The sequence below is a fragment of the Lactuca virosa genome, chromosome 4, assembly GCF_052849685.1.
Source record: "Lactuca virosa cultivar CGN04683 chromosome 4, Lactuca_virosa_CGN04683_v6, whole genome shotgun sequence".
Classification (NCBI taxonomy): domain Eukaryota; kingdom Viridiplantae; phylum Streptophyta; class Magnoliopsida; order Asterales; family Asteraceae; genus Lactuca; species Lactuca virosa.
The window spans coordinates 177656275-177669205 of NC_136429.1; the positions used below are offsets into that span (position 1 = coordinate 177656275).

At 35.3% G+C, this 12931-nt stretch overlaps 2 protein-coding genes across 2 annotated transcripts; both read left to right on the top strand.

The window, feature by feature from the left end:
- Positions 1-4495: 4495 nt before the first annotated feature.
- On the top strand, positions 4496-7300 carry LOC145168625 (uncharacterized). Its single transcript, XM_079087395.1, has 3 exons — positions 4496-5690; positions 5765-6708; positions 6785-7300. The coding sequence occupies exons 1-2, from the start codon at positions 5346-5348 to the stop codon at positions 5849-5851; spliced, it is 432 nt and encodes a 143-aa protein (XP_078943521.1). The 5' UTR covers positions 4496-5345; the 3' UTR covers positions 5852-6708; positions 6785-7300.
- On the top strand, positions 5866-7395 carry LOC145105394 (uncharacterized). Its single transcript, XM_079042508.1, has 5 exons — positions 5866-6144; positions 6204-6534; positions 6641-6708; positions 6785-6924; positions 7365-7395. The coding sequence occupies exons 1-5, from the start codon at positions 5866-5868 to the stop codon at positions 7393-7395; spliced, it is 849 nt and encodes a 282-aa protein (XP_078898634.1).
- The last annotated feature ends 5536 nt before the right edge of the window (positions 7396-12931 follow it).

The following is a 12931-nucleotide window of genomic DNA, read 5'->3' on the forward strand; positions in this document are numbered from 1 at the left end:
ATTAGAGATACATTGGTGTTGCGGGAAGCGGGGTTTATCGGAGACGTTATGCGAACAACACTGACATATCTACAAGAAAATGAAACCGAAAGTTCGCAACCAAAACTTAGAAATCCTCCTTTACGGAGAAATCGTGAAGTCGGGTACAACCAACTTGTTAGTGACTACTTTGTCAACGATGCAATGTATGCCGTAAAATTACATGTCGGTTCCGGATGAGGAAAGAATTATTTTTACGCATTGTCGACAACATCAAAAATCAATTTCCATATTTTTTGCAACGGGTTAATGGTAGAGGTCAAAAAGGTTTCTCCTCAATTCAAAAATATACTGATGTAGTTCGTCAACTAGCATTCAGCATGGGACCGGACTCATGTGATGAATATTTTAGGATGTCAGAGCGAACGCCGAAGGAATTTGTATACAAGTTTGCTAGAGCTGTGATTATTCTCTATCGTGATCGCTATTTACGCAAGTTTACAATAAGTGATATCCACTAACTATATACAACACATCCAAACACACATGGTTCCCTCGAATGCTTTGTAGTATTGATTGTATGCATTGGGGGTGGTCAATGTGCCATAATGCGTGGCACAGTCAATATATGCGAGGTGATAAAAAATGCTAACAATAATTTTAAAAGCAGTGACGTCGTATGATCCTTAGACATGACATGCGTTTTTTGGTCCAGCGGGTTTTAACAACGACATCAACATTTTAGACTAATCATCGATATTCGATGACGTTTACCTTGGGAAATTGTATGATGTGTCTTTTTAGGCAAATGAGACATCGTACAAGCGTGGATATTACTTTACTGATGAGATACATCCCAAGTTAACTACGTTTGTGAAATCATTCTCATGTCCAAATGATGAAAAGCGAATAAAATGCAAGTCTGCCCAACAATCTGCTAGGAAGGATATCGAGTGAACCTTTGGTGTTCTAAAAAGACGTTGGCAGATACTCTGGCGCGATCTATGGAGTGAAAACGAATAAGTAGTTTTATGTATGTGTGCATTATATTGCATAATGTGATTATAGAAGATGAGGGGAAAACGATTTGCCATTACAATGAAAATGAGGATTTACCAAATGCAGAAGGAGTTAGTATTGGTACGCAGGCGTACATGGCGAACATAGTGGATGTATACGACCGAGTCGGATACCACAACCTTCGTGCGGATTTGGTGGAACACGTATTGAATGCCTGAGTGAATCTTAATGTGGACAATTTTGATGAAGACGAGTTGTTTGACTCTACCGTTGACGAGTCGGAAATGTTTGAAATGACGACACAGCTAGTGACGATGATTAGAAAAATGATGTGGCACCCACCAATTTTGTAAGGTGATAAGTTGTGGTATGACATCCACCAGTTTTGTAGGGTGAAGGGAAAATTGATGTGACGATCACGTGACACTACAGTAGTGTGGTGAGTGTGGTATGACACCTGTCTTAGGCTGTGGATATGAGCCATTGTCTTCACACAATTTGCCTTATCATACGCCATATCATCCTCCACACCACTTCATTATATCTAGGAAATGGTCACCACACCAGTTCAATTTCCTGTGTCATTTTTTTTTCTTTTTTTTCAATAATTATAAAAATGGATTATATAATATTAAAAAAATATATCGTTTAAATAAAAACATAACATTTAAATTGAAAAAAGACATTACAAGACAAAAAAAATGTATAATCTTTTTTTTTTCCTTCTAAATACACTATTTGTCATCATCGTTAACATCCTAGATATGATTCGTCAAGTCTTATCGAAGTTGTTTGTGTTTTTGTGCGTCTTGAATATCAACGACTCTATGCAAATATTCTGTTGAACATGGTATAAATTTAATGTGTCGGGGCTCTGTTGGCATATATTGTGCAATAGTCCGTTCTTTATCTTCCACTATGCATATATGTGGTAGAGTTTCTATCTTATATGGTCATGCTGCACATTTAACTATCTACTATGTGCCCTTCGACTTTAGAACTTCATAAACACGTTTCACATCCTTACGTGTTGCTTCTTGTCATGTTTTGAAGAATTTTCTTTTGGTTCTACTGGGTTTCGGAATGCCTTCACGAATGTAGAATACGCATTATATATATATATATATATATATATATATATATATATATATATATATATATTCTATCCTTTAGGTAATACCCAAACTTATATTCATTTTCATTAACTATGAAAGGAGCATCCAATGTCTTTCTTGATAAAACATCGTTAAATATTGGTGATCGATCAAGAACGTTGACGTCGTTGTTGGAACCCGCAACCTCGAAAAAAGCATGCAAAATCCACAAATCTTGGGAAACAACAACCTTTAATACCAACGAAGGTGTTCCATGATGACCACTTGCAAACTGTCATCTCCACCCGTGGGGACAATTTCTCAAATCCTAATGTGTGCAATTAATGTTTCCAATCATACCGGGAAAGCCATGTCTCCCTTCATGTGTTTCATATAGTTGTTGCATATCTTGCAATGAAGGTTTCCGCAATTAAACGTCACCGACTGCAATGGAAGGTTCCATGTCTCCCCATTTATCATATATTTTTTTATTTTTTTAAACTATATTTAGCATAAAAAAACCCTATAAATCCCCCCCCCCTTCCAAAATAATAATAATAATAATAAAATCCTAGGTGACGTCGTTATCTTCTTCACCATCTTAATTCTCTTCCCCCTTTTCTGGTTTTCAGCGACCCTTCCCCACCTTCTCATTCTTGACCCTTCCCCTACCTTCTCCTTCTCGTGACAATCGACTATCGATACCTTGTCTCTCTTTATGACACATATAAACCTAAATTTCTTAATTCATACTCTGCTGAGAATGATTCTTCAACTAGGTTAATGGCCTAAAAGTTGTTGTTGATCTTTGTGGGATCTTTGTGGTAGTATCATTTTTTGACATGGATTTGATTTGAGAACAATTTTTTCTTGACCTACATTGTATTAATCTTCCGATCTAATTTGATTGTTGTTGTATTTTGTGTGGTGTTCTTGTCGAAATTGTCTTCGTTGATGAACTGAATTTCGAACAAGTTGTGATCTCAGAAGAAAATAGAGCGAAGTAAATCAAGTAAAATGGTCAGACTGTCCGAAAAAAGAAATAGTTGTTTATGTATATCATATTTACTCATTTTTCCTTTGAGTACTTTACCCATACAATTTTTAATAGTGATATTTTGTTTAATTTTGTGCAAAAGACGTTAATACCTTTCTGATTTTAGTTTGAAACTGCAATTACATGCGGAGTGCCATCTATTTAGATTACAATTTATAAGTCTGTGAATTTTATTCTTTTTAAGAAATAAAAATAAAAGTACAATATCTAGTCTTCTTTTCTGATGATGGAGCAAAACTCCACATCACTTGTTGTATAGATTTTCATTTAGAAGTTAGAATTTCTCATTGAAATATTGTCACCTCGTGTAAATATGTACATTCCTTCAACAAATAATTCAAATTTCTTCAAACACAAGTGATTCTTGCTTTTGGGTGTAGGGTATTTTTGTTTGTAAATGTTAGTTTATAAATATTTGTTTGTTTATCTTAATATAAAAAAACTAATTTGCCATAATTATTTAGCTCCAATCAAATATGTGTTTGTATTATATCTGATTATTAATACAAAAATAAAAATATATAAAATCAAATAGAATTTTTTTCTTTATTTTTATTGTCTTATTTGTTTTGTTTTGCTAATTTAGAAGTCTTTGAGCCAATATTACCTAGCCACTATTAGAAAAAAAAACAGATTCAAAGTTACAAAAAAATTTAGATGGTTATCACATGACATGACAACTAGAATAGAAATCAAAAATTATGGTCAACATTAAACCAAATTATCGGATTTCTAAAGTCATAAATAGACATATGTTCCAAAACAAATCAATTGCAATATAATTTGATAATGAGTTTTTGACACTGTAGCACATCAATGTTTGGTCAATTTGCACATTTAGTCACTAAAGTTTTTTTTTGTGCTCAATCGATCTTTAATATTAGTAAATGCCGGCTAATTACCCCCTTATGCACCTGGTAAACGGAACAACCGATGGTATTGCTTACGTGGAATAAGTTTACATTATATATATGTCATTTATTATATCCACATAAGATTTAGAAGTCAAAATAAACACATTTATTTAGCCACAACTACACTCATTCTTCGTTCTTCCTTTTTCTCATCTCCCAGTGATTACGAAGCACTAACATAGGGTTCAAAGTCGTTTTCTCCGATCGAAGTTAGTGAGCAGTCAACCAACCCACAATGTCTAGCTCGACGCCAAACCCCGATGGACTCTACCCTATAGTGGAGCTGAACTTCAAATGTGTTTTTCTTAGAAATCCTTTCTCATATAACCATGGTATCAATTTCACTTTCAATGATCATGATTTTTCTGGAATGACATACGGTGAATGTATCACCTTTCTCGAACGGTTCATGCAAGAAAGTATAAAGAAGTTATACTACTGTGAACCAGGTAAGCCCTTAATATCTGGGATAACGGCTATTGCTAATGATGAAGACTATGGTGGTTTCATTTTTCAAGCATATGGGACAGATGGTAAAATTTGTATGTATGTGGACCATGATGGTCAAGGAATAGAAGATTGGTTTGGTTCTGACGTAGAAGAGGAGGATGTAGATGATTTATGCATTGATGGTGGTGAGAATGAGGACGAAATTGATAACCTAACAGATGTGGATGTGGACTTTAATGAGGACATGGTCACTATGAATAAGACAAAGGGTGATGAATTTCTAAATAGATTATGTGTCGAAGAGGAAGAGGGAAATGATAACAACATAGATGATGATGATGGGCGTGAAGAGGATGGCAATATAACTCAACAACATTCCATTTTTAATGAGTTAGTTCCATGACTCAATTAAAATCAATGTTATGCAACTATGCTATTGCAAATGGGTACCAACTTTGCTTTGAGAAAAATGATAGGAAAAGATTGTTGGTTAAGTGTTGCAAGGGTGAGTGCACATTCAGCTTGTGGGCATCTTGGATGAGTGATGAATCAAGCTTTCAAATTAAGTGTTTAAAGCCAGTCCATAAATGTGCAAGGAACTACAAGTTAGGGTCCATGGTCACTTATGCTTGGATAGGGAGTCATTATACAAGAGAGTTCTTACTTAGACAAAAGATGAGTGTTAGAAAGCTAAGAAAAGTTGTGCCATAGAAGTTTGGTATTCATGTTAGTGTTGGTCAATACAGGAGAGCTAAGAAATATGCACTCCAACTAATAAATGGTACCCTAGTTGAACATTATGCAAAGTTATGATCATATGCATAAGAGATTATGAGATCAAATTCAGGTAGCATTGTGAAGCTTGATGTAAATCATATGCCAGATGGGAAGAACTACTGTAGTAAGTTCTATGTTTGCTTTGATGCATTGAAGAAGGGGTGGAAGGAGGGATGCAAGAAGATAATAGGTTTAGATGGTTATTTCCTTAAAGGGATATGCAAAGGGGAGTTATTATGTGCTGTTGGAAGGGATGCAAACAATGAGATTTATCCTATTGCATGGGTAGTAGTATGTGTGGAGAATAAGGAAAATTGGAGATGGTTTTTGGATTTACTTATTGATGACTTGGGACTTAACTTAGGCTATGGATACAGTGTAATATCGGATCAACACAAGGTAATTTAATTGTTTGTAATTAATTTACCTGTCTATTTGCATCGTTATTCACTATATTTTCTATTTGTTAACAGGGTTTGATTGAGGATGTGAAAGAACTCCTTCCAAGTGCTCAATATGAAAGCATATTCTGGAAGGCATTTAAGCAACAACAGAGGTAGATTTTAAGGTTGCCATGAAAGAGCTTGAAGTGCTAGACCCAAGTGCTCATCAGTATCTGATGGACAAAGACCCCAAAACATGTTCAAGGGCCTACTTCCAACTAGGAAGATGTTGTGATGTTGTGGAGAATGGAATGTCAGAAAGTTTTAATGTTGTGATTGTTGATGCTAGGAAGAAGCCAATTATCACCATGCTAGATGAGTTGAGGATGTATATGATGGAGAGGGTGTTCAAGAAGAAATGCAAGGGTCTAGGATGGGGCAACCAAATTTGTCCAACAATTAGAGAAATAGTGAATGAGATTAAGAAATCTATAAGACATTACCAAGTCTTACTAGTGGACTAAATCAGTTTGAAGTAAGAGGAACTACAGATGCTTATGAGGTGGATCTTGAAGAAAGAACTTGCTCATGCAGGCTTTGGCAGCTTAATGGAATGAGTTGTGTCCATTCTGTTGCAACTATTAGTTATATGAATAGGGATGCAGAGTCATATATGGACAAAATGTTTAGTAGCATCACTTACATGAAGCCATACAAGTTTAGGTTAGCACCTATGAATGGAAGTAATTTGTGGCCTGCAACTGATTATACCCCACCTTTACCTCCTGTTCGTAGAACTATGTCTGGGAGACCTGCAACTAAAAGGAAAATGGATGCAATAGAAAACCCAAACCAGTCAAGTAAAAAATAAAATAAAAACTACCCAAACACAAAACAAAGGTAAGGAGCAGGTGAAGGTATCCAAGGTTGGGAAAAAACAAACATGTAGCCTTTGTAAGATTGAAGGATACAACAAAAGAGCTTGTACTCTAACAAGGCCTCCCAAAATCAAAGCTAGAAGAAAAACAAAACATGTAAATAAGTATTTAAATGGTTAATCTTTACAATTTCTTTCTTAATTTCTAATAATGTTTCATATTGGTCAATCAGGGTGGTGCTCAAGCAGTCAATGAGGGTGATGAAGGTAATCAAGGTAATGCAATGAATGAAGGTGATGAAGTGAATGAGGGTGATCAAGTAGTAAATGATGATGAAGGATCTAAAATGATGGTGGAGAAGCAGTCAATGAGGTGCATGTGCAACAACACTATAATGAGGTGGAACTCACTCCTTTGGAGTTTGATGCATCAGGAAATGGAGAACCCAGTCAAGTTCATGTGCAATAACAGGAGGCTAGAGAAACACCAGTCGCAACCCTTTTGAAGAAAATCAGGAGGAAGAAATCTGAAAGGATTATCAAGTTGAAGTTGGGCAAGAAAGTTGGTGGTGCAGATGCACCTGGGAATTCATAAGCTAAACCTGTTGCTCTAGAATAAGTTTAAGTGTTGGTTTATGTGATATGAACATGGTATGTAGTGTGGCATGATGTGTTTTGGTGTACTGTTGCTATTTTTATGAAACTGCTGTCAACTATGTTTGTTTGTATGAAACTATGTTGGTTTATGTGATGTGTATTTTGTGTTAATTAAGTTGGTTGTTATTTTGAGCTTTTTGTTGTGTTAATTTGAAGTTGCATGCATGGCAATGACTTGTCTGGTTAAACTTCATGGCAAGAGAATATATTTGCATATATAGATAATTTTAAATTGTTATCGATTATGTCCTTCTATACCACGTTTGGTCAGTGGTCCATATGCCCTTACTAGCCCTTACTTTTCCATATATACCCCTGCACAGAACTCTAAACAAAATGCACTTTTAAATGGACCAAGTGAGGTCCTTATGGCCGACAATGTGGTACCCACACTTTAATTTTTAAAAGGAACACATGCATATTATATAATTTAGCAAGGTATATAACAACTAGGATCTTTCATATCATTCATTGAATCTACAAAAAGTCATTATAATTGTTCCCATGTACTGCCATCCCATTACATCTACATTCCATTACATCTACCATCCCATACACACACTGATCAAACAAGCATTAAACCAAAAACCTGACTATACATTACAACTAGGATCTAACCATGACCATGTACCCATACACCCATACACTTCCCACAAAAGCAAACAACTTTTAACATCCACCCATACAATTTCCAAAAAACTGGTTGGAATTATATACCATCAACCATAAATACCTATTTGATCAGCTGCACTTTTCAAGGCCATTTCAACTGTATGACAATGACTACAATGACCATAACAAAGGTCACACACTTCAGCAGTCTGTTTTGCTTCATCAACTCCGTCAACTGTGTCTCAAACACTTGCTTATCCGCTTCCATAGCTTACTGCAGCTTAACCAACTTCTTTTGAACCTTCGAAACTTCACTAAAGTCTTCTTTCCTTTTCAGCTCAAACCTCATCTTGCGAACCTGTTCTTTGTAGTAACCCTCCTCCATTTCTTTGTCTTTCCACATAAAAAACTTGCATTTTGGACCTTCAGCTGACTGATTAAAAGGGAAAACCAGAGTTAGGGTTAGGGTTGCAATTAATGAAAATGTGTACATTCCCAGCTCAAAATAACAAATACGGTGTTAGTAAACAAAATGAATACTCACCAAAGAGTTTTTGCAGTTCCAAAACTTGCGAGCTACATTATCGTCGGCCCATGCAATCCTTTCCACACTTATTGCGTCTTGACAATCGCAAGGTGGACAAGGGTCATCATCACGAAGGTTTCCAACATGCAAGAGGTTGATCGATCGACTGGAGGAGGCAGACATTGCTCTGGTTATATCGATTGAGTGTAGAGTATCGGGAGGGAGGCACTGACCTAATTTGGGGTAACAATGTATCGTCGATGGTTCAATATAAGGTTCAATTAAGGAAGGTTTCCACGTTAAAGATGACATGGTCAAATGGTTGTCCACATAAACCAATACACGTCAGCAGTGACCCTTAAACCGGTAACATTTTCTCCCATTCTTTTAATTAGCTGGTATTTACTAACATTTAGGATCAATTGAGCACAAAAAAAAACTTTAGTGACTAAATGTGCAAATTGACCAAACATTGATGTGCTACAGTGTCAAAAACCCTTTTATAATTCAGTACTAGGGATGGAAGTTTGTGGTCATGCTTTTGAGAATCGAGACATATGAGCTATTCAACCAATCGCAAATCAAGTTTGATTTAACCTAAAATTATTGAGTCAAGTTTAAATCTAGCTGCAATCCAAACTTTATTTAGAGCAAAAGCTTGATATTAAAAAAGAGTATGTTTCCTTGGCACACCAAGTTGGGCTTAATTAATAGTATCATTCACTAGAAACAAATTAAATAATCTCAATCTAATTATTTATAAATAAATCGATTCGAGTTATATATTAAGCTATTAGCCCTAACTAGTCTAATGAGGTAACCCAAAATATATTACCTAATAACGAAATGATTCATATAGGTTGAGCATGCTAAAAATAACCTGTATATTCAATGCATAAGCTTCCTAAAATTGCTTAATTCAAAATAACTATATAATGATAATAATAATAATATATAGTTTCCGTGACCAGATTTTTCACAATACTTGTTTATGAAATAAATGTAAATATTTTTAAAACAAAAAAAAAATTGATTCGACCTAATTAATACGACCGGACAAAACTCACAAGCATCCATTTTGATTTTTGACACCATCAAACAATCAAGATTTGGATTGAGAGATGTAAAAACATTCCATAATTAAGTTGTGTTTTTAACAAGTCACTATTTTTTCTATTTTTTTTAGACACTTGAAAATAACTAGTGATCGTCTAAAAACCTGTAAAATTTGTCGTGTTTGGTGTCTCGTCACAATATACCAACTTGTATATGATGCAATAGAAGATGTGTTATATTCAATCAAGGCCAACCTCAATTCAAGAGTATTCGTAACGGATGAAATTAAACTAAATAAGGAAAAAAACATATCGTAAGGATTAAGTATCATGTACGAACATCAATGAAGCAAATGGTCCCATAAGTTTCATTTCATTTATTTAACAATACATTAAATAAGCATTATTATTAAGATTGGGTGGATGAGTAATGTTAGGGTTGGTGATTCTAATGATTATATGCTAGGGTTGGTAATTTTAGTGATCCTATTTGTAGGTCGGTTTCAGTATACTTTGGCATTTTTATGCATTTTAGTAACAACAATGTTTACGTTATAACAAAAACACAAGTATGATAGCTAAATAAAGGGATAGTCATGGTAATTAAAAAAAGGAGAAACCTTCAAATTTGGTGCCATAATTTTTATTTTTATTTTTTTGGTGGTTTTAATCCAAAAAAAATTGGACTACACTAGCAGTCTAAATTTAGAATTTTGTTGATTTTAATCCTCGTCCAACTTGAAAAGAAATCTGTTTCTTTCCCTTTTTTTATTTTTATTTTTTTATTATATATATATATATATATATATATATATATATATATATATATATATATATATATATATATATATATATATATGAAGAAAAGAAGTAAGACTGTTGTTGGAAAGATTTAAGAAATGCAAATGGGAAAATGAACTAAAGTTCACAGGGATCGAGCTAGAGAAGAAATTTGAAGATAAATCAAAAGTTGTGAGATTGGTGAGAGTTGAAAATGAGGATTGGTGAGAGTTGAAAATGAGGAGGGTATGGTGAATGATCTATATGCTCAAGAATCATTTTAGAAAGATATTATTAATAACATATGATTATATGAGGTCATACCAATAACAAGTAGACATAAATTGATTATTTATAAGAATTTGATTCTTGATAAATATTAATAACTCTTGCAATTTTAATTGAAAATTAAGATTTTTATGAAAGAATAATTTTCAATGTTAAATATCAAAATATACCATATGATATGATATATAAAGTCATGTATATATCCTTTTAGACTAAAAAGATTTTGGTTTTTTAAAAACTAAACATAACTTTTATAAAAGATGCACTAGTACAAAACTGGGCTACAAAACTGAGTTATATCCACGTAAAAAGTCTGTCATTATAGACATTTTATGTCGGGTTCTTTTTTTGAAGAACATGAGAGGAAAGGTCGTGTAATTGAAAATAAGTTATGTTGTCGTTCAATTGTGGTGAGTATAACCTATGAAAACCCGTTATTATTGTAACACTCCAAAAATCACAATAATTTAAAATTTTCAAAATCAACCATTCATCATCACTGTTTACAAAAATAGTCATGGTTTCAAAAGTGTTATTTCAATTCACAGTTTTCCCCAAGATCCAGTGATATAAATAGGAAGCTATGTACGATCACGTCTTTGCATTTCCACGATCCTCTGAAGTACCTGAAACGATAAACTAAAAACCGTAAGCCAAAGCTTAGTGAGTTCCCCCAAAGTACCAGTACACACACATATAACAACATATACCGGGTCCACAACTAGAAATAATGGATTACCCCCGAGCCCTCAATATGAGTCTGACATGCCATTCGGGCCCTCATCTCATATCTGGAATGCTCCCGAGCCCTCAGTATGAGTCTGACATGCCATTCGGGCCCTCAACTCATATCTGGAATGCTCACGAGTTTGTTGCCTACAACAAAAAGCTGTAAAAGCTCAACCCAACCCAATATTTCGACATATGTAACAGATAAACATAATAACAGAACTAGCAAATACAAATAATCATGCAGATATACTAATCAGCCACAAACTAGCATAATACTACCCTAACCATGATAAATAATCTAGTAGGCTGACATTGGTTCCTTCCACTTACGGTACAGTGAGAACAAACTCACCTCACAGTCTGACAATAACTGATCAATACACTGCTCCGAATACCGACACTACAAGTCACCTATTTAACAGATAGAGACCAAGGCTTAACTATAGCTCAAAATACCCAAAACACCCTTACATCAAACTTGGTCAACCCTGGTCAAAGTCAAAGTCAAAGTCAACGGTCAAGGTAAATGGGTCAACTCAGTCCACTCAGCTGAGTACGCGGAACGTACTTAGCTGTTACGCTGGGCGTACTCTGGCTTTGACCAGAGTCGGGCGTTTGAATTCTTACGCGCGACGTATGCTAGGTTACGCATGACGTACGCACAGTATCCCATTTTCCTCAATAAGAGCTTAACGCATTAACCTCGTACGTCCTAATTTCAGATCCAAGGCCAAAATATCACTAAGAGTCATAAAGTTTCCAACTTTATGACTTTGCATGCCTAATAAGTGCTTAATACACAAAATTCCAACTTCTTAACACCTTAAGATCTTATAGAGCATGCATGGGGGAAAACTAAGCATCAAGACCACATTTTTATGACTCAAGACTCCTCATTAGGTCTGAAAAGGACGACTTATTCGATTAAGAGCATGCCATGCTCAAGAATAAGCATAGTTGGGGACCAAAAATGCCCTAAATGAAGAAATGTCTAGATCTACAAGATAAGGTGATCAATCAAGGAGCTTTTTACCTCGTAGAGGTTGCTAGCAAGGAGAGAATCCCAGATCTAAGTTGCTTCCAAGCACCAAGGTCTTCCCACCACCACCACCTTCTTCTTCTTCTTCTTCTTCTTCTTCTTCTTCTTCTTCTTCTTCTTCTTCTTCTTCTTCTTCTTCTTCTTCTTCTTCTTCTTCTTCAAGAACATCACCAAAACACAAATATGAGCTCAAGATGCACTCTTCTCACTTAGGGTTAGCTAGAGGGACGTTTTCTCAAGTGGAGGCGGATGAGGGAATGAGAAATAAGGTGATAATGATGCTTATATATGGACCAAGCCCTAAAAATTTGGATTTGAGGATCCTTTACGTATGCCCTGCGTACGCGGTGTGCGCTTAGCGTACTAAGGTCTGCCCATGTACGCTCAACGTACACAACGTACGCCCAGTGTACTAATGCTTTGGCCAAAAATACCAAAATGCCACTATAGGCCATTCTTGAAATCTTTCTCAAGCTCAAGGGTCAAAATGCAATATTCCTTCATACATAGGGTTAAAATTGAAAATACCTTATCATCAGGATGTTACAATTCTTCCCCACTTGAACTAGACTTCATCCTCGAAGTCTGATGCTGCAATGAATTCAGGATAAGCTCCCGCATCTCCGCCTCCGGCTCCCAGGTCCACTCGGAGCCTCTCTGATGTTGCCACTGAACCTTTACCAAAGGTATC